The sequence below is a fragment of the Homarus americanus genome, unplaced genomic scaffold (genome assembly GCF_018991925.1).
Source record: "Homarus americanus isolate GMGI-L3 unplaced genomic scaffold, GMGI_Hamer_2.0 scaffold54443, whole genome shotgun sequence".
NCBI lineage: Eukaryota > Metazoa > Arthropoda > Malacostraca > Decapoda > Nephropidae > Homarus > Homarus americanus.
This window is the reverse complement of record NW_024750852.1, coordinates 1,046,362-1,069,631: the sequence shown is the minus strand read 5'-3', so window position 1 is coordinate 1,069,631 and position 23,270 is coordinate 1,046,362. Positions and strand designations below refer to the sequence as shown.

At 37.8% G+C, this 23,270-nt stretch overlaps 1 protein-coding gene across 7 annotated transcripts; it reads left to right on the top strand.

Annotated features, from left to right (window-relative positions):
• Positions 1 to 1,905: 1,905 nt before the first annotated feature.
• On the top strand, positions 1,906 to 22,210 carry LOC121854297 (general transcription factor IIH subunit 4-like). 7 transcript variants are annotated; one of them, XM_042348880.1, is made up of 9 exons: positions 1,906 to 1,923; positions 5,288 to 5,405; positions 7,245 to 7,397; positions 8,469 to 8,657; positions 10,458 to 10,638; positions 13,341 to 13,487; positions 20,584 to 20,705; positions 21,181 to 21,340; positions 21,884 to 22,210. In XM_042348880.1, the coding sequence occupies exons 2-9, from the start codon at positions 5,383 to 5,385 to the stop codon at positions 22,097 to 22,099; spliced, it is 1,191 nt and encodes a 396-aa protein (XP_042204814.1). In that variant the 5' UTR covers positions 1,906 to 1,923; positions 5,288 to 5,382; the 3' UTR covers positions 22,100 to 22,210. The 7 variants fall into 7 exon arrangements, with proteins under 7 accessions (XP_042204814.1, XP_042204810.1, XP_042204811.1 ...); XM_042348876.1 differs by lacking the exon at positions 1,906 to 1,923 and adding an exon at positions 2,119 to 2,376 and having other exon boundaries at positions 5,288 to 5,395; positions 10,461 to 10,638; XM_042348875.1 differs by lacking the exon at positions 1,906 to 1,923 and adding an exon at positions 2,120 to 2,376 and having other exon boundaries at positions 5,288 to 5,395.
• The last annotated feature ends 1,060 nt before the right edge of the window (positions 22,211 to 23,270 follow it).

Below are 23,270 nucleotides of genomic sequence, written 5' to 3'. Positions count from 1 at the left end.
ACCCAGCTGCTGTCACGAGCCCTCATCCGCTTCTGCTGACGCAGCCCCTGCTCCTGACCCAGGCCCATATACCCCAGCAGGCGCAACTGACGACTCTGTACTTGGCGTGAGGGAAGCACAACATTCATCGCCTCCACACACCCTTTTTCTCCCTCTCTACTCCCACACACACACACTGACCACCGAAGGGTCAAGACGTACCTGGCGCTCCTCTCGGAGCAGCCAGGTCAACTGTTAAGTTGGCCCATACCAATCCCCTCCCCTGAACCCTCCTCCCCACCGGAATATCAACAAGTTCTAACCAGAAGTTACAATTTCATTTAGGAAAGGAATGGAACCAGTGTTAAACAGAGGTGAACAGTGGTGAACAGTGTTTAAGTCAGTGAGAACAACTCAACAGTAACAGTCGTACCCAAGTTAACCTTCACACAGTGAGGTCCCAGGTACCCAGTGATAACGGCCGGTGAGACCCAACAACAACCAGCGATGTGTTAATCCGTCTACGATAGGAAGGCCTAAGACCAAATCTCACTCATATAACACCATCTGTGAGGGAATTACTACACCACGTCAATTCCCTCATCACACCATCTGTGAGGGAATTACTACACCACGTGAGGTCCCTCATAACACCATCTGTGAGGGAGTTACTACACCACGTGAGGCCCCTCTTAACACCATCTGTGAGGAATTACTACACCACGTGAGGCCCCTCATAACACCATCTGTGAGGGATTACTACACCACGTGAGGCCCCTCATAACACCATCTGTGAAGTAATTACTACACCACGTGAGGTCCCTCATAACACCATCTGTGAGGGAATTACTACACCACGTGAGGCCCCTCATAACACCATCTGCGAGGGAATTACTACACCACGCCAGGTCCCTCATAACACCATCTGAGGGAACTACTACACCACGTGAGTTCCTCCTAACACCATCTGGGAGGGAGTTACTACACTACGAGTTTGCTGTTCAACACCTACATTAATCTGTATGTTCACTGTATGTTCCTTGACCTTTCTCTAATGAAGGCTTTTATTAAACCACCAATGTATGTAATAAGTCATTTATGTCCAATGTATATTTTCAGCCTTCGGGCTGCAGAATTTTTTCAATAAACCGTTTATTATTATTATTATTATTATTATTATTATTATTAGATATTGTGTATCTAGACAGTTGTCTCCTCTAGCGGCCGGCTCATCCACGCCCTCGCCGTTATTGCTCACATGTGGCATGCACCCCTGCAGACAACAAGTCTCCTACACCGCCTGGAGGGAAGGAGGGAGTATTGTAGTGGATTTCTCCCCTACAAACGCTGTTTGTCGCTGAGTAGCCGACCCCGCGAATTCCCCAGTGTATGCTTCGTGGTCTAGGTCAACCAGCGCCGCCCACGGAGCGGGGTTCAACTATCTACCCACGCCTACCTCCGCTATAAAAGACCTGACCTCGTGGTGACCTCTACCTCTTTCTACCTACACCAACCAACAAGCAACACCTCCTCCGCCGCTGCCTGGCGGCCCTCGCTCCCGCCGGCGAGCATGGCGACCCACAAGCTGGTCCTCCTCTGAGCACCCTCACCAACCAGCTCTCTCTACATCACGCTTGTAACCACGCTGCCACTTCCCAGCACCAAGCTGCATTGTACATCCAATACAATATGTATACAGAGAGCACATTGTGAGTTTCCTTTCTCCATCCCATCCTGAGTGTGAACCCAAATATCCGTTCCCCACAAGCACTCCTCTCTGGTGTTCCGTGGAGGGTAGGCTAGCTGCTCCGTGGCTAAGGTGGTCCAGCTCATGATGAATTCAGTATTACCATTAATATCAAGGAATATAGCGGAATGAAACTGAACTCCTCTTAAAAACTATTATTGTTTCGTGGCCTTCGATTGACTCGCCATCAATGAAGGGTAAGGCATCATAGAGAACGTTTTGGTATTACATTAGTAACTTTAAAAAAAGTTTCTTCAAAAGCACCTCAAAAGCGTCGGCGGATTGGTCATTAATATTATATTGATAACTAATCCGGCGACGCGTTATTTATTTTGATGTTAATATGATGATCTTACTAAATATCACGCTATCTACAGTGTAACGAGAATCACGAGGACGTCAGTGCCTTCGTCAGTAGTCCCTGCGCGAACAGAGACTCAGAGACCCAGGGTGAATCCGGGTTGTGGGCTGCGAGTGTCTCTAGGACCACAACAACACACAGAGACGAGAGGAAGTTCAAGGGGAAGGATGTCGACATTTGGGACACAAACATTGACTTGTAAAAATCTTCAAGATTATTTAAGATCCTTGACAAAAGATGTCCTAGACAGACTCTACAGGCACCCGGCAACATGTTTAGCGGTATTTAGGTGAGGTCCGTGTAGTGGCCATGGTATTACTTTGATTTTTATTTTTATCCTCTTCACCACTGATCGGTCACGTCTCTGTTATGCACTGTTGGCAAGTACTGTACTGGGCATGTACCTGAACCGGGTCCGACTAATTACCCAAATGTACCCAAATATAGCCGTAATGAAGTCAAATAATGGTCCTAGATGAATAAATCGGACTGCCAATCACTTCTCGACTAGTATTTGGTGTCACAAAGTCACAAAAAATTGGTAAACTTAATTTAATCTGAGTTAATAGATCGAGTGCATGTACCTAACCTAACCTAACACAACTCAGATTAAATTGAGTTTACCAATTTTTTGTGACTATGACACCAAATAATAATCGAGAAGTGATTCACAGCCCGATTTATGCTTGTAGGACCATCGTTTGACTTCATTGCGACTACATTTGGGTACATTTGGGTAATTACTCGCTCCCTCGGTACATGCACGCGATTTATTAACTCAGATTAAAGTAAGTTTTCCAATTTTTTTTTACTTTGTGACACCAAATACTAGTCGAGAAGTGATTGGCAGTCCGATTTATTCATGTAGGACCATTATTTGACTTAATTGCGGCTATATTTGGGTAATTAGTGGGACCGCCTGAACCTGCTCCAGTGTTGGTCAAGTCTGGTCTTGAAAGAGCTCACACTTGGTGCCGTCACAAGAGTTCACAACTCTCACTCCGAAAAAGTTTGCCCTCACAGTTTTCTGGACTTGGGCTTCATCAACCTTGAGCTGTGACCCCTTGTGGGGCGAGTGTCCGCCAGCTCTAAGTAAGGAAACTCGACTGAGTAATGTTCCTTGAGATGCTTATACACCTTAATTAGGTCGCCCCTTGCCCGTCTGTAGTATAAGCTAGGCAAGTTCAGGCGCTCCAATCTCTCAGGGTAGTTGAGGTGCCGAAGTACAGGCACCAGTCTGGTGGCCCTCCTTTGAACATTTTCAACCAACTGAGGACCAGATGGGGAAGCACTTCACTCTTGAAGATCGTTACGAGGGACGGACCGTCTAGATATCTGAACGACCCTCTTATAAGACCCAATAATTTTTTTGCCTGATTTACCTTCTCGCTATGGCCCGACAACTTCAGCTCATTGTCAACATACACACCTAGGTCCTCACATTCAATCTCAAATAGTGCAGTTTCTTCATCCCGTTGGGACATATGGTACGCCTCCTTGCTGTTGGTATGCCCCAGGTGCATCCTTTTTTATTCAAATACTTTATTTTATTAATAGGCCATTTCTGCTCCCTCAATATTAGTACTGTACTGTACGCCACAAAGCCCTAGATTAGGTAATAGTAAAGAACAAGGACCCAGGTTATCCTGCGACCTAACAAAAAATCTCTATAGAAGGAAACTTATTTTGTACCTCTAGAATAGAGTAAATTGGGTGGAAACAGCACTTTTTGTATTCTGATTTTTTCACTAGTTTTTCCTGTAAATAAAGATGCTGCCACTCGCCCACTTCATAACGACTCCATGTTTGAAAGTTACCATTGAAAAATGCTTCACAGTGACCGACTGACCCACCCAAAGACTAAGCGACAGACTGACCTTACTTCCTCTCCATACTGATACAAATCTACCTAACCAAACCTAATGTAAGCTAGCCTAACCAACCTAAAATAATGATAGTAATAACATAGTGGATATTTTGCCGTGACCGGCTAAGTTCCTTCTAATGCTATTTTACCAAGAGTGTGCTCCGATTGGCTAAGAACTTTCTGTTTAATATGAAATTAGGTAAGGTTAGGTAGGTTTCTTTGGTTGGTTAGGTCAGGCCGCCAGTCACAGCATATAGTTCTCATGTTGTTTACCAGTAATGGATGATTAGCCAATCAGAGCGCACTCACTGTAGAGTAGCATTAGTAGGAACTTAGCCAGGTCACGGCAAAATACCCTCTGCTTAGTAATAATAACTTAGTACTGCCATCGTATGATAGCTAGGTTAGGTAGGTTTTGTTCTTATCTCTTATCCTAAATCGAAATATAATGTACGGTAATAATAACATTCACTGGAATTTTTTGTGTGTATGGAAAGGATGACAACACTGCTGCTGATGCTGGGAAGCGGGTCCGACTAATTACCCAAATGTAGCCGCAATGAAGTCAAATAATGGTCCTACATGAATAAATCGGGTTACCAATCACTTCTCGACTAGTATTTGGTGTCACAAAGTAAAAAAAAAATTGGAAAACTTAATTTAATCTGAGTTAATAGATCGCGTGCATGTACCGAGGGAGCGAGTAATTACCCAAATGTACCCAAATGTAGCCGCAATGAAGTCAAATGATGGTCCTACAAGAATAAATCGGACTGCCAATCACTTCTTGACTGGTATTTGGTGTCACGAAGTCACAAAAAATTGGTAAACTTAATTTAATCTGAGTTAATAGATTGAGTGCATGTACCTAACCTAACCCAACTCAACTCAGATTAAATTAAGTTTACCAATTTTTTGTGACCATGACACTAATTACTAATCGAGAAATGATTCACAGCCCGATTTACGCTTGTAGGATCATCATTTGACTTCATTTTGGCTACATTTGGGTACATTTGGGTAATTAGTCGGACCGCTGGAAAGCTGCTGCTGCATTTGTGTGTACAGTGTACTACTTGAATTTATTCCCATTTCCCAGCTCATCTCGATTTATTAAATATATCTTATAAATTTTCGGATTTCTTGGTATGAAGGTGTTTAGCTCTCTGTTTCTCTCTTATATCCTGTCATGTTGCTCTTCTGCTTCTCTCATCCATCTTTACAATCTTATCATTGAGTGTAGTGGGTTTCTCTTTTGAAGTATTTGGTGTAGCTAGATTATGCAAGATGATGCCTGAGGAAGGATGAATTTATGGAGTGATGTATATTCCAGGGAACTACCAGAATTAAGCAAACAGTTCATCCTACGACTCTTGTTTGTGACCAGACCTGTTCCTCAAGTGTTACTGGCCACGTGGAAACCTCAACATGAGCCGGGCAAGTCAGTATGAGTATGCACATTGCCCTTATGTTCTTGACAAAAGACACTTGGTGATATGTTCTTGAATTTGAAAGTTCATATTTTCAATGGTATTTTGTCCCTATACTGTGAAATGTCTACTTATACACATGGTGTACCTCCAACTCGGCCCATCTTAAATAACCAATTCGGCCCACACATTACTAACTCGTCTCACCTTGCACACTTCAAACAAGTAGCTGACTAGAGGTTCAGGAATGAATTTGAGATTTGTTTTATGTCTCTTTTGGGTCACTGAAATTTGCCTACAAAAAGCTGGTAAATTTCACCACGATTTATTCTCCAACCATCCTTTGGCCAATAATATGATTTTAATACTAATTTATCCATTTGGGGTCATTGTTATTTGATCTGAGTTTTCTAATGGCAGGTTTGCCTTTGTGCATTAAGTAACTCATTATTTAAATTGTTGTGGAACTCGTCAACCTCAGTTCTTGTGATCAGGTTATCCTCAACCGTCATATTTTGTGAGATTATCATTGTCAGGTTTCCAGGCAAAGTGAGGTCACCCTCTGTGTTGGTGTTAGATTACAGGATCAGTCACATTCTGACTTGACCATGGCTGACCAATGCTTGGTATGCATGACAATTGTGCATCCACCTTACAGTATTGTAAGGTGGACGTGATGAAAAACTGCTTCACTGTCCGTGCTAATACAACATTAACATTACTTTTGGGTTAAGCCCATGGCTGAAGAAAGGTTGCCCATGCCTGGAATACAGTATTGGTTTTATAATAGAATACATTGATCCCTCGTTTAACGAACGCCTCGATTAACGAAATTTCGGTTAACGAATTACCTTCCATAAGATTCTTCACTTTGGTTAACGAAAAAATTTCTGTTAACGAATTCCTTACGAATTTTTCCAAACATGTTTTCCCCTGCTTTTGCCTGCTCACCAGCTGTAGTATTAGTCCTCCAATGCAGTACAGTACTTGTAATCGGTTTTAGGGCTTAAATTATTTACCGTTTAAGTAAATATCAAGAAGTTTGTACAATTCAATAATTTTCCAAGTCTTATATTAAAGTTTTTAGTAATTTTAACAATTATTTAACATAATTGAAGTACAGGGAATTAGTTTTTAACGCGCCAAACAGCCGCTTGACTCCCCCAGAATGGCGTCACTTTGTGTCTCTGCTCAGTGGAGGAAGCATCTTGCTTGACTCTCTCTTGAACATAAACTATTTTTACGTTTTTACAGTACAATTGTTGGTCATTCTGAAGTTTATTTTACATATTGATAATATATATTGCAATGCAGTGTTGATTTAAAGAAAATAATCTTGACTTACACCAAGTGAAATAAAATTTTATGGGTGAAATGGCAGCATGGGGTGACTTCTCTTCCACCCCAATGCCTTCTCTTCTCATTCTCCTCCACCCCCATTTTAATTCCCATCATCATCATCAACCAGGAGCCTTCTACATGCACACCTCAAAGTAAGTGTACTTTACTGCATTTATTTTTAGTTTGTATGTAATTTTCGGTGAGCTGGAACCAATTACCCAAAATCCCATGGAAACAATGGTTTCGGTTAACGAAATTTTCGGTTAACGAACGACCTTCTGGAACGAATTGTGTTCATTAACAAAGGGACCACTGTATTCCCAATGTATTCTCCTCATTGCACTGCCTTGAATTGTTTTACCCAGACATTCATTCATTGATGGTAGTTCTCAAATTCATATCCTGTCATTAAGTTTAGAATGCTTTAGAAAAAACTAATCCACAGTGAATTGAATTGAATTGAAAGAACTTAGAATTATCAATAAGTAAAGGTGCGAATGGCATCTCCTCACATTACAGGGATCTCGGGGACATTGCTGCAGAACACCGGCAGGGGACACAGGTACTGCTTGACATGGCTATTTGGCAGGAAGTGAATGACCACCATGGAAATTTGGCCATTAGGCTAAGCAACACCTTCAGAGATAACCTCAAAGTGGCCATTCTTGGAGGGTAAGAGTGTTGGAATGTGGTTACTCTCTCATTACATGCTTCTGTTACATTGCTTAGAAATTGGTAGGATATTTATTGTAATCTTGACTTTGTATGTAGGTACAGTAGTTTTAACTGAGATACCGTTATCCAATTTTCATTCTTGCATCCTATCTAACTGAGTTCCTTATTGGTTATACCATTTGATCTGATAAAAGTTCCACTTACTGTATTTCTACTTGGTGCCAGACCAAAAACAAAAAATCATATTGTTTGAAAATGCCAAGAATTAAAAAGGATACGCCTTTCCAATATTGAAGTAGAAGTAAATAACACCACAGAAGATTTTGGAGGAAAATTAGACCTGTTTGGATGTGCTAAAATTAGTATGCCCACTTCACCTATTGTACTTTGTATGTCAAGACCCCTTTCTTGGTCAGTAGGACACAAATAAGCATTGATTTGTACTACTCTGTGATATTTTTTTATTCTTTTTTGGCTTGGTAGTTCACATGCCTCATTTGAGTGTTGAAAATCAAGGGGTGATTTTAAATGATAATCAGGTGCTGAAAGTGTATGTACGTATGAGAATATGCCTAAATGATTACTAATAATTTGAAGATGTATACAGTACTGTGTTCACATAATGTGGGACCTTGTGGAAGAGAGACACCATAGGAAAACTGATCTCCTAAGGTACCAAGAATGAATAAATGCTGGTGAATGCTTCTCTTGTTTTGGGCTACCATTTGCAACTTGGAAAATGACTTGTGAGTGTGAAAATATATTCTCATTTTGAAATATAGTGAAGAATTCCAGTGTTTTAAATACTGTTAGTAAATACTGTATATATTTTTTAAATTAATGTTCTATTATTATTTCAGATATTAAGTTGAATGAATGGCAGAAGTGTACTGTATATAACTTTATACTGTACTCTGATGCACTAAACTTTTGACCTTATCTATTGGGTCATTGGTGTGAGATGTTCATTAACTCTTATCTACTCAGTTCCATACTGAAGTTAAGAAATATACACCTACTAATAAACATTATCCCTATTATTACAGTATTATTATTTTCTCTTGTCAGGGGAAAACCATGGACCATGTCTGCTGCTTTAGATTCAGATCCACATCAACGAGATGTTGAGTTTCTAGACAAATATGCGATGGATAGATGGGAAAGTGTTCTTCAGTTTCTTGTGCAGCCAGGCCAGGGTCAAACAGCCATCTCCCGAGATGCCATGCGCACTCTGCTTCATGCAGGTCTTATTGAAAGGCATGTATGATACATTTTTCCCACAAAAAATATTTCATTTATATCTTTCAAATGATTCACTCACTTTAATCACTTTTTTACATGTTTGTCACTCATTTGTGTATTTCAAGTGAGGATAAAGGAGTACAAAGTTTTTCAGTGAAGAATTTGCAAAGGTGTACAGAGATGGTTATGAAGAGCCTGTCTGATTCATCCAGTAGTTCTGTGGATAAGAATGTTTATCATAGTTATACAGTATTACCTCTCATATCAAAATAATTGGTAAACAACCAGTTAGGTATATAGGGAGTTTTTTGTATAAAGCGAATCTGAAAAGCTCATCCAAAAATTTGGTATATATGAGAAAAAGGTATTTTTAGCCCAGATAAATTGTCACAATAATGGATTTCTTTCTTATATAATATATAGTTTTGTAACACAAGACTTTTTACAGATTTTCCTCCCTGTTTTGGCCAAATATTTACGAAGACACAAAAATTATCGTGTGTGGCTCTTAGGTTATGCAATTCTGGCCACCCTTGTAATATGGGTACAGTATTATGGTGAAATAACTTGCTTTCATTTAAAGGGGGTGCAGGGCCAGAAGGGGAATATTCCGGTCAGACCAGCCACCAACTAACCTTTCCTACCTTCTCAACCACACAGAATTAACTTCCCACTCCTCATTTTTCTTATTTATGGTTTTATATAATATTCTCTTTATTTGCAAGTCACATTAGAGTATTGTATTACAGTATTATATTGTTCTTGTTGAGATATTTGAAGAGGGGTTCGATATAGAGTAGGGTTTCAAAGTACGCAAGGGTTACATTCTGGAAGCCTTGCGTAAGAAAAAAATTTCACTTATATTTGGGTCTCCCCTGTATATATACAGTACATAAAACCTGTTTTCTATTCTAGAGTAACCCTTCCCATAGTAGACAACTGCATGAACTCTCACAAACCATGTACCCTGTACAGAATAAAAAAAACTTAAATGATAAATGTATGTGCATAAGTATTATAAATATAAATTTTATAAATATAAATTTTATAGAAGAAGAATCAGAACGACTTTGCGTATCTCGTTTTCACGACATTTGATGGAGCGCACGGATGACTTATTCATGTGGAACTGACGTGCAACTTCAATTAGATACGCCACTCCTTAATAAGTCCAATATCTTGACTTGTTCTTCAAAACTTCTCACAGTATGTGCTTTTTTATGTGTCCCACTATCACCACTATGAGCTCTGCTACTAAATTTCCTCTTAGGGTACTATGATTACGGTAAAATTCGACAATAGAGAAAACTTTACGAGCGCACATGCCTGGGAGATGTTGATGGAACCAGAGCAAGAGAAAGAGAGGCACACTTGGGTGATGCCTCGGTGAGATGCGGTTTGAGGCTCATGAACTAGCTAGTGAGATTATTATCATGGTCATAATATATTTCGGCAGCCCCTTCTGGCAATAAGCCCAACCAGCTGCACCATCAAAATGGATAATTGAATAAGTACAATAAATGTTTAAATTATGAAAAAAATATATGATTATGAAGTTTGATAAATAAGAGGGACACTGGGTGGGGGGAGACTATTCTCACGCGATAGAGCTAAAGGCAGCGAGAGGTGCTGGGTGGATTAGCTCGCGCAAGGGCTTAACAGGGGATCAACCTAGTATAAACGGGGTTGCGTACTCTGGTTACCTGTACTTTGAGACCCTACTGTATAGCGAAGTTTGGTATGGAGGGGTAATACTATACTGTGGTCTTTTTATGAGGGATTTTGTTATGTTATTGTATTGCATGATATTTACAGCAGTGATGAATCAGACAATATGCAGATAACAAGTTCAGGCTTCCAGTTTTTACTTCTTGACACGGCCTCTCAAGTTTGGTTCTTCATTTTGAAGTATTTAGAGACTGTGACGGAGCGAGGTCTGAGCCTTGTGGCCTGCCTCACATTCCTTTTCAAACTCTCTTTCTCAATTCTTGGCAAGGTGAGTTGTATGTACAATTTATTTTATTGTTTTTATTGGTGGTCTTATTTCTTATTGCAGGTTGTGCCTCTCTAGTCTGGCATTCTGTGGTCCAGAAACTCCCGTGGTCCGGAACGATTTTAGTTTGTCCAATAGGTAGATAGGCAGGTTTTTTTTTTTTTTTATCTGAATTATTATTATTATTATTACAGGAGTATTCAATTTTTGCCCCTCAGGCCCCAATGTGGGTCAGTGATCTATGCCCGTGTGGGCTAATCCCCGTAAAAAAAACAACAACAAAGCCGCGGGAAATTAAGGTTTGTTTACATCCGTCAGTTCTGCTGCTCTCTCTCTCTCCTTGTTTATACAAGAGTACAACATTTAACCTTTCAATATATATGAGCAGTAAATAAGTGTTGCTTTCATATTCTTATGTCGAGTAATGACGATATGTTTTCACATGTGCGCACTTACATACGCACAGTCTCACTTTTTTTTTACCATTAATGGTTAGCTACTTATATTGTTCCATTTATTAACATTAAATAACATTACAGGTACCTCAAACAACCATATTAATTTTTTTACATTAATTTTACTACAGCTAAAATCAGGGTTTTATTTTCTCAGTTTTATATGTAGAACCAATCAGTCACTGGTTTTGTAAGCTTTAACATAAACAATGCCGGCAGCCGTCTCGTCTCCTCTAATATTCCACGTATTATTAATAAATTGTATTGTTAATTTTGCACACACAAACATTAATTCAATAAAAACAAATTCAGAAACATTAATTAAAATATATATGAACAATAAATAAGTGTTGCTTTCATATTCTTATGTAAAGTAATGACAATATGTTTTCACGTGTGCGCATGCGCACTTACATACGCGATCTCTCTTTTTTCTTTACCATTATCGTTAGCTACTTCTATTGTTCCATTTATTTACATTAAATAACATTACAGTACTTAAAATAACCATATTAATTTTACTACAGCTACAATCAGGGTCTTATTTTCTTCAGTTTTATATGTAGAACCAGTCAGTCACTGGTTTTGTAATCAACGAAAACAATGCTGTCTCATTTCCTCTTGTTTTAATATTCTATGTATTATTAATGAATTGTATTGCTCATTTTGCACACACAAACATTAATTCAATCAAAAAGACTTAAAGTAATAAACAATAATGAATCTTTTGTACATAAGAGAAATGACGCTGTGTACAGATTGTGCACGTCGTCTGAACGTTGGTGGGCCGTTCAAACCCGTCGAAATTCGACTTTCCGCCGTCAAAATTTTTAAATGTGTTGTTTTTTTTTGTGTTCAAATAGAAAACGTCTAATTAAGAACTCGCGAAATTTGAGAAGCTACTGTACGACATTTAACCCTTCAATATGTCTTCAAAGAGACCATGAAGCAGAGAAAGTGGTGCTAGTGCTTCCAAGCCAAGTCACTATCTATCCAGGAAAAGGGTGAATTTCCATGGTCCGGCACCGGTCAGGTCCCGAGGTTGCCGGACTAGAGAGATACAACCTGTAGAAGATATTACACCTAATGTTATTATTTTTGGCCTAACCTTTATAATTTTAATAAGTGCACAGGTATCCCTTGTTTAATGATGGGGATGCATTCCTGAAAACCTAATGTTAACTGAATTATCACTAAATGAGGGATAACGAGGAATAACTTCTGTGGAGATGGCATGTTGCCATTTTTACATGTAATGAAACTATAAAAGGTGTGGAAAATCATTACAATACTTAAATGTGGCTTAGAAATAAAGAAAATATAATATAAAACTATAAAATAAGAAAAAGTAAGAGCATGGGTGTGTGGGGCAAGTGATTGTATGCGTGGGCTCGTGGAGGCACACAATGTGTGTTGCTATAACACTTAGTCTGCTACAGTGTGTGTTGCTATAACACTTAGTATGCTACAGTGTGTGTTATAACACTTAGTATGCTAGTGTGTGTTGTTATAACACCTAGTCTGCTACAGTGTGTGTTGTTATAACACCTAGTATGCTACAGTGTGTGTTGTTATAACACTTAGTATACTGTACTTCATTGTGTGTGCTGATACAACATTTAGTGGGCTACAGTGTGTGTTGTTATAACACCTAGTATGCTACAGTGTGTGTTGTTATAACACTTAGTATACTGTACTTCATTGTGTGTGCTGATACAACATTTAGTGGGCTACAGTGTGTGTTGTTATAACACCTAGTATGCTACAGTGTGTGTTGTTATAACACTTAGTATACTGTACTTCATTGTGTGTGTTGATACAACATTTAGTGGGCTACAGTGTGTGTTGTTATAACACTTAGTATGCTACAGTGTGTGTGTTGATACAACGTTTAGTGGGCTACAGTGTGTGTTGTTATAACACTTAGTATGCTACAGTGTGTGTGTTGATACAACATTTGGTGGGCTACAGTGTGTGTTGTTATAACACTTAGTATGCTACAGTGTGTGTGTTGATACAACATTTGGTGGGCTACAGTGTGTGTTGTTATAACACTTAGTATGCTACAGTGTGTGTGTTGATACAACATTTAGTGGGCTACAGTGTGTTATAACACAGACCAAGTTTCAGTATTGACTGACCAAATACTTGAGAATTCCACTTCTACCCCAGATGATATGTCATGTTTAGTGTTTCTACTTCTTAATGTTCTGTAATATACAGATAGAAATGTATGTATGAATGTTTCAGGATTACAGCATGGAGGGTATGGACAATGAGCTCTTAACTTTCCTTCAACATCTTCGGGAATTTGGTCTGGTATACTTACGCAAACGAAGTTCTGGCAGATTTTATCCTACAAGATTAGCGCTCAACATCACTGCTGGACAGAATAAGGTGCGAGCTTCTTATAATCATAATCACTGTGTCAATCATTTTATCATGAATGATCTGCCCTTACAGTATTAGTTTATTTTTTGTTCTTGTCTTTCACTATACATGTACCATTCCCCTCCCTCCTATCTATCTTAAGGTTTCTTCAATAATATCCTCAACTTTTGTTACTCACCATTTTTATACCATTTTAGGTTTGGGTATGCTCACTAGGAATGCTTGCCATTTGCTGAAAAAATTTCCCATGACAGGCTTTACGGTACTATTTATAAGTTAAAGCAGCCATTACTATATTTACTTCTTGAAATTTAATTGTAGGTGAAAAAAAAGGAGAGGGAAGTTTCCTATAAGTATACAGTATACTGAATAGGAGAAAATAGGAGGAAATTAAGAAAAGATAATAAATTACAAATTAAAGAAATGACACAAATCAAAGATAATCTTAATTCATTGTGAAGTGAATGTATGGCTCATTAGGTACTGAAAAAATTTAGTTGCTAGATGTTGTTGAACTTGACAATGCCTGGCAGTTGATGAACTGGAAAAACAACAATATCTTCTAGAGCTGTACAGAGAAAAAATAACATCCCTCACACCTCAGTCAAGTACAGTATAGTCTGCATTTACGCGGTCAATTGAACCCGTGGAGGTCCGAGTAAAACGAGAAACGCGTAAATGAAATAACAGAACATATGGGATTAATTGAAATAGAGACTGGGCTTAACCCCCAAACTCCACTTTTTCCGACACTACCTATGTTGTAGTAAAAATGACATCTTAATTTTATGATAGTATGCACATGCAATTAATATTTAAGAGAAATACAGTCGCCCGGTTAATGTTCATTCAAGTAATGGACTCAACTCCCCCACCTCTTCCCACGCTCGCTGGCTCCTCCCTCTCTAAGAAATGTTTGGGGAAAAACACTAGGCTTACATATTTAGTAATAAATAATACCTCAGACTAAAGTTAGGATAATATAATTGACATTGCTGGATTTCTTGCAAGACTGCCAATAATTTGAATATAAACGTCATATATATTGTACAAAAGATAAAATTTTTGCTTTTTCTAATAAAATTCTTAAATCATGTACATCTAAAATTTGTATTTAAATTAATCACCATCTTATAAGAATTCCAGCAATGTAAATTATATTCTGGCCAGGTAATTTCTATGAATTTTATGAGCTAAAAACAAATATCTTCAGTAAATAAACAAATTATACTTCACCCAGACAATATCTGTCAATCTTCCCACGTTCGCTGGGTCCCTCCCTACCCCCACCTTCCCTCCCTACCCCCACCTTCCCTCCCTACCAGAGAAATGTTTGGGGAAAAACATTAGGCTTACATGTTTAGTAATAAATAATACCTCAGACTAAAGTTAGGATAATATAATTGACATTGCTGGATTCCTTGCAAGATTGCCAATAATTTGAATATACAGTAAACGTCATATATTTTACACAAAAGATAAAATTTTTGCTCTTTCTAATAAAATTCTTAAATTACATCCAAAATTTGTATGCCTAATGCAAATTTTAGGATGTTTATATTTAAATTAATCACCATGTTATAAGAATTCCAGCAATGTAAATCATATTGTGGCTGGGTAATTTCTACCGCCTGGGAAGATATTGGAAGCATAATGTGTTGTCTAATGGTAGACCCTGCTGCTATATGTCATTGCAAAAATTGTGACCAAGTCCCAGGTTGCTTATCTGACTTTCTGCCTCATTTACACACAATTGTGGGGTCTCAATTGTTTCTCTTGCTATTGACAACACAACATACATATATCGTTTCTCTCTAATGATCTTTTTTTTAATTTCTTTATGGTTCCTTATTATTATTGCAGCATTTTCAGTATTATTATTGTTATCATTATTTTATTTTTATTTTTATTATAAATTTTACTTATCTGAATTATTATTATTTTTATTATTAATATTATTATTATTATTATTATTATTATTATTATTATTATTGTTATTGTTATTACGTTTTTGCCCCCCGGGCCCTGATGTGGATCGGTGACCTGTGTCTGGGTGGGGTAATACCCGTAAAAAAAAAAAATGCCATGAATTTTATGAGCTAAAAACAAATATCTTCAGTAAATAAACAAATTATACTTCACCCGTGTAAATGATGAAATTTACCGCATAATTAAAACATTTCATTCTGGCAAGGTGCCGTGTAAATGACCAAATGCGTAAACAAAAACCGCGTAAATGCAGACTATACTGTCCTGTATACGCAACAAATTACTCCAACCTTGTAGATGTTTTCTAAAAATAAATCTTTGGTGTTTTCTTGTAAATTCTTGAGAATAACTTAGATTGTAGTGCCACCCAGTCCATGTTTCAACAGTCAACAGCCCAAACATAGGTCACTTTACTGAGCCTACCTGGTATAATATGTGCACATAGAGAGAGAGAGGAGAGATAGAAACGTTTTTTAGAATTTTTTTAGTGCTTTCCTCATAAGGATCCAATTGATCTTGATTATACTGTATACAAGTGTGCTATTAATGTGTCTTATTTCCTAATATATGCCAGTTTTAATGGAAAATTAATGTTGGTACCAAACTTTAGGTGAAAATAAGGTGGCTCATCTGAGCATGACATTCAGTGGGTCCCACATTCTGATAAGATCTACTGTACAATAATTGTGATAGAAAATGAAGATTTACTACTAACATCTTTGTGTCATTAATCAGGGACTATTAGGACCTAATAAGATGTGATTTTAATGTAAATGAAGATGTAACCCAAAGCTTTGGGCTCCATAAGACTGATCCCATTAGGGCAGAGTTTGATTATGTCAAAGAAGTACAGGGTACGGTATTAGTATTTAAGGGAATTGATTGAATTTTAAGGTAATATTTTAAGACCCTCAAATGAAACCCCATTTTCACCAAAGGTGCAATTGATTTGCATTTGTTAACATTTATAAACTGTGGGGTCTGTAAGAGCATGATCCAAGGATTGGGCAAAATATTGATATTGTTTAGCCAGAAGAACACAGATACAGAGTCGATTAAAGATTATAATATTAGCATGGCTGAGCCAGTTGAGAGCCTGAGCTCTCTTGTAGGCACCTGATATATACTGTACATTTATCTCAAGTCCGGCATTCTGTGGTCCGGAAACTCCTGTGGTCCGGAACGATTTTAGTTTGTCCAATAGGTAGATAGGCAGCTTTTTTTTTTTTTTTTTTTAACTTATCTGAATTATTATTATTATTACAGGAGTATTAAATTTTTGCTCCTCAGACCCCAATGTGGGTCAGTGATCTATGCCCGGGTGGGCTAATTCCCGTAAAAAAACAAAAAAAAACAAAGCCGCAGGAAATTAAGGTTTGTTTACATCCGTCAGTTCGGCTGCTCTCTCTCTCTCTCTCTCTCTGCTTGTCTATACAGAGTACAACATTTAACCTTTCAATATATATGAGCAGTAAATATGTGTTGCTTTCATATTCTTATGTAGAGTAATGACGATATGTTTTCACATGTGCGCACTTACATACGCGCAGTCTCACTTTTTTTTTACCATTAATGGTGAGCTACTTATATTGTTCCATTTATTAACATTAAATTACATTACAGGTACTTCAAACAACCATATTAATTTTTTTACATTAATTTTACTACAGCTAAAATCAGGGTTTTATTTTCTCAGTTTTATATGTAGAACCAATCAGTCACTGGTTTTGTAAGCTTTAACATAAACAATGCCGGCAGCCGTCTCGTCTCCTCTAATATTGCACACACAAACATTAATTCAATAAAAACAAATTCAGAAACATTAATTAAAATATATATGAACAGTAAATAAGTGTTTCTTTCATATTCTTATGCAAAGTAATGACGATATGTTTTCACGTGTGCGCATGCGCACTTACATACGCGATCTCTCTTTTTTCTTCACCATTATCGTTAGCTACTGCTATTGTTCCATTTATTAACATTAAATAACATTACTTAAAACAACCATATTAGTTTTACTACAGCTACAACCAAGGTCTTATTTTCTTCAGTTTTATATGTAGAACCAGTCAGTCACTGGTTTTGTAATCAACGAAAACAATGCTGTCTCATTTCCTCATGTATTTTAATATTCTACGTATTATTAATGAATTGTATTGCTCATTTTGCACACATAAACATTAATTCAATAAAAAAGACATTCAATAATAAACAATAATGAATCTTTTGTACATCAGAGAAATGACGCTGTTTACACGATTATGCACGTTGGCGGGCAGTTCAAACCCGTCGAAATTCAAGTTTCCTCCGTCAAAATTTTTATTTATTTATTTTTTTGTGTTCCAATAAAATACGTTAAGAATTAAAAACTCGCGAAATTTGAGACGCTACTATACGACATTTAACCCTTCAATATGTCTTCAAAGAGACCATGATGCAGAGAAAGTGGTGCTTGTGCTTCCAAGCATAAGCACAAGTCACTATCTATCCAGGAAAAGGGTGAATTTCCATGGTCCGGCAATTTCCATGGTCCGGCACCGGTCAGGTCCCGAGGTTGCCGGACTAGAGAGGTACAACCTGTATTATGTAACATTTAGTATCATCTGGAATAGTACACACAGCATGGTGGTAATAAGAACATATCAGAATGTTACCACGGTTATCACTTCGATATTTATTTATTTTAATTATTTTTTACATTTATATTAAAATTATATACATAATTTACAGTGGAAATGAAAACATAAATATGATGAAGGAAGCAGTACAACATGGGTTGTATTAAGGTTGAACAAGAGGACAGAGCTGTCAGGATTATGTCTAGTTGGCAAATATATTTATTGCGTTGGTAATTTCTATCTACGTATCTACATGGCAATTTCTGATAAAACGGTTTTAGTGGTACAATAAAAGCAGGAATATAAAGTAAGTATTACCAAAAATATTAGTACTTAAGACAATAGATATTTTTTCAGAGATGATTTAAAGGAAGGGAGCGTAGTCTTTGCTGTGACAGGTGGGGGTAAGTTGTTCCACACCTTCACACCTTGATATTTTAAGTAGGTATGGGACTGAGAGGAGTGTGTGGGGGGAGGGGGATGGTCTTAGTAGCTCTGAGTGTCTTAAGTTGTATCTCTGATTATTCCGAAACTGGAAATAATTGTTGTCAAGCAAGTGATTGTCAGTTTTGTAAACAAACAGGGCACAGCAGTAGGTGTTAATAACCTCGATTTAAATTTTTTTAATTTAGCAAATTGCTCGTTTGTGTGATCAGGTGCCGGTGCATGCTGAACAAGAGTACATTACTCAGCTCGGCTTTTAATGTGTTGTGTTTTATAATTGTAACACAATATACTGCCAGACTGGGGTCACTAATTCTAAGGGGAAATACTTAAATCTAATCTTAATTTCTAAGGGTCGCTGTCACCAGACCCTCTCTGGACAGTATGTAACTCGTTAGGTAGCGGGTAGAGTGGACTAGGCATTGGGTTAGGTTTTTCATTGACCAGATCGATAAGGGGAAAGAAGGGTGAAACCACAACATGTCTTAGTTCTTTCAAATGTTCCTTCTACTTACTTCAGTTCATTTTTGGTACTACCTAACCTCAGTTCTGTTTGGTTGCATGTCGATGGTCTAGGCACATGGGTAGTGTAATTCTGATATCAGGGTCACTTGGACGGAAATAAAGGTAATTACTGTGGGAGAAATGAATACTCCTAAAATACTCATTGAACAAGATTATTAATATAAAATCAAAGGGGAAAAGAGATATTATTAACATATAACTACAAGGTTCAACTGGTGGGCTCATTGCACTCCGTATTTCTTATTTACTTGTTTCCTTATTTTCTTATTTACTCAACAGCAATTACCCAGATATTACACTCTTACCGTGCACACTCTTACTGGTGTCACATTACATTACATAGCAGGACCAGTTCCTTGTCCCTACTCACAATACATAGTTACATGGCAACTCCTTGCAGATTACTTTACTTCTCCCACATTCCTAGGTATTTCTCATTACATCCAGTTATAAGACCAACTGGCATATGATGCTTCACAGACCGTTGGTAGGGTATAGGAGATGCACTCACAACACACTAATACTGATACAAACACCGACATGGGTCCACTACCCAACATGGGGTAATTATTAACAAACACATACAGTACAACGAAAATGTGGAACATAACTCCAAGGCAAGTCCCAGGGTATAGCACTGGTGCCTCTAACACTGATGACTGCTGTTGTGGTCGGTTACACTCCGACACGAGGCGGGTCTGGGGCCCTCGGCCCACGAGGTAGAGTGGAGCCGATTAATCGTGCCGAATCAGTGCCATCACTCATATATTGACCACTGCTGGGTATCCACCGGCTCCGAACGACCGGTGGGTTTCAATTAAGCCCACCGTCGATCTGAGAACGAAGGTGAAAGGTGATATGGGAGGTTTTTGGGAAGCATGGTGGGTTACAAACAAATCTTCTTGTCTGGGAACGACAGACATATTTACGTTATATTACTTCTTACACTGGGTGAATGACAATTCCACTGTTAAAGCATGAACGCTGATATTCACTACAATAGACTGAATCAAACTGAATGGTTATAAACACAGAACATACCTGAGAACGAAGGTGAAAGGTGATACGGGAGGTTTATTCCTCCCGCCTCGCACTGGTTTATATACCCCCGAGTTGCCAGCGATCGCTACTCACGCAATGACAGAAATTACAAACAATCTAACTGTTACTCTTTCAAGGATGACCCTCAGTTGTCAAAGGTCTGGCGAATTACTAAAGTTGATTTACACAGACTAATTCAAGATGGCGTTTGCCAGTAGAGAGTGGAATAAACGTAGTGATGACTGTGTTCGAAGGCGGGACTTATTGGGAGTGATCCTGAGTGTAAAACGGATGGGAAAAACACGTCTCTCCTGAGATTCTACAAGCGCTGTGGATTTGAATGTTATGTAGCGTAATATGAATTAAAGTGGGTTTTTAGGAATGACAATGATGTGCGCAGTACAATAAGAATCACCAAAATCATTCCTGATAATAAATAGTAAGTGAACACATGCCAATATCAGATTATGTCTTCTTTTCAGGGCAACATTGATGTTCCTAAGCAGGGTTACTTAGTGATTGAAACAAACTACCGGATATATGCCTACACTGTCTCAGAGCTCCAAATAGCACTTCTTTCCATTTTCTCGGATATAGAAGGAAGGTAAGGAAGGGTTTGTCCAGAAACAAAAATCTTTTCAAGTTTCATGAATTTTTATTTCAACAATTTGAATGTAAATTGAATATAATCCTCTGTATCTTTTGGAGCTTCTTGTTAATGATGATGATGTTGAGTCTTCAGAGTTCATTAGCTTATATTAAGAAACTGATCTCACTGAGAATTAATGCATCATGTAGTAGTACTCTAAGCTTAGGGAAATTATCATAATTCTTAATAGATATGACATTGCAACTGGCAAAGTGAATTAATTCTGGATTATACAATAATCAACAGATACAACAATGAAAACAGGTGTTACAGAGGATTGCCATTTCTGTAGCCAAAATGGTAAAGACAGAATATAGAGGACTTCTGTTAAAGTAGTAAACATTAAATGTACCCGGTGTTTGGAGTATTTTAGGTGTACAAATACAAAATATAGTACATATTATTTCAGTTTCCTTGTATGGACTTACAGATTCCCCAACATGGTGGTGACAAGTGTCTCTCGTGGCAGTGTGCGACGTGCTCTCCTGAAGGGTATAGGGGCCGAGCAAATTATAAGTTTCCTGAGGCAGCATTGTCACCCGCAGATGTTCAAGAACAATCCAGTTGTTCCACGTACAGTGGCAGATCAAGTAAATAGAGAATTTTTATATTGTTGGCTTGTCTTGCACGGGATCAGACCCTTGAATCATGATCTTGAAAACAAAACAAAAATTATTCCCTGTACAGTACTGTAGTTATCCATCTGTTACCTTAGGCTTTCACACACTTATACAAATAAGTTCCTTATAATTTTGATATGCTGTAGTTGCATACTGTACACAGAATTTTAGCAGTTGACTGAAGATAAAATATTTTATTTTAATGAGAAATAAAGCTAAAAGAATTAATACTCTATGTGTAGGTTTAAATGGGTCATAGATATAAGCTTACACTTAGCTGATATGTTATAAGTTGTTGTGAGTGTATGTGACAATTAACAAATGTTTAACTGAGAAATGGACTTCCATCAATAGGTGTGTAAAATTTTTAAATCAGACTTGTTAATTATTTATTACTTTGAGAATGAGATGATGAACAGTGTTTACTTTTGTAACACGTGTGATCACAGTTACACAGATTGTGAAGCTAAAGCAGTAAATTTATTTTTTTCTAATCCAGTTTTCTTTTGGCAGATAAAGCTGTGGGAATTGGAGAGGGAACGCTTAGAATTCAATGAAGGTGTTCTCTATAAGGATTTCATGTCTGTTCATGACTTCTCCCTGTTGTCCAACTTTGCCTCCAGTAAAGGTGTTCTTATATACTCCGATGAAAAGCAGAGAACAATGGTGGTGACTAAGAAAGGTCATCCTGCCATAAAGTTATTCTGGAAAGAAGCTCAAGCTAAGTAAACAGTTGTAAAAAACTACAAGACACCTGGGAAAAATTTATACAAGGAACATTATTTACGTACAAAATATATATTTTTTATGCCAGTGTATATAATAAAGGATTAAATAATATTTGCAGGTTTTATTCTCAACCTCATTATTAGTAAGGATCACATTTCTTAGAACTTGACATTACACACACAGTGATATCCCCATTAGCCGGAACAATTGGTGCAGAGCACTTCCGGGGATGAGAGATTTCTGGGTAACCAGATGACTTTCTCAAACCAGGAAAAATCCCCCATCCCCGGAAATATTTCCGGTTTCTGGAGAAACTTTCCGAGTGTCTAAGCTGTGCATCTTGCACAGATAAACACTAGCCCACAACCTCGTAATGTTTTTGTGTGCTGGGGAGTTTTCCAAGAGTCTAAACTAAAAATCTAAATGATATGGTCGTGAATGAAACTGTGTGTTAGAGCAAATCCAGCTGTGGTGGATTAGTAGATCTCATGTAACTGACCTGACCTGACAGAATGTCAGGTGGAGGTCTCATATTACTGACCTGATACAATGTCAAGTCACCCACTGTTGGGTGGGGGATTAGTAGGTCTCAGGACCTGAAGATATCTTGAATTTACAGGAAAGCTAAAATACAGTATTTTTTAATACTTACACTTATCACATTGTATCCCTTCAACATTGTTATATAAGATTTAAAATGTGGAGTGCGAAAGCTGAAAGCTGTGGGTGATTAGAGAGATGGAGTGGAAAGGAGTGATGACATGCACCAGTGTTGCCCAGCGCTAAGCTCTACAACAGCTGATCTTTTAATTCACCACCACAGTTAACCACACATAAATTTATTTCATACAATATAGGGGGTGTTTAGGTGTCTGGGTGTGATGTTGTGGTATTAATAAAAAAGCAATATTGCATTGTCAATGATAGACGTTTGAAGAATAGCAGCGTACTACAATTGTCACTACTATTCATCAAACTACTGTACTGTCATTAACAATACAATATTATTTATTATTCATTAATTAATACCTCAACAACACCACATCATACATAAAATCTTTTGTGTGAGACACTGCGAGTTGGAGGGAGGCAAGGTGCTGGCAGGGAGGCGATACACACACCTCCAACATTTATTAGTACAGTAGTCCCTCGGTTAACGAGCACAATCCGT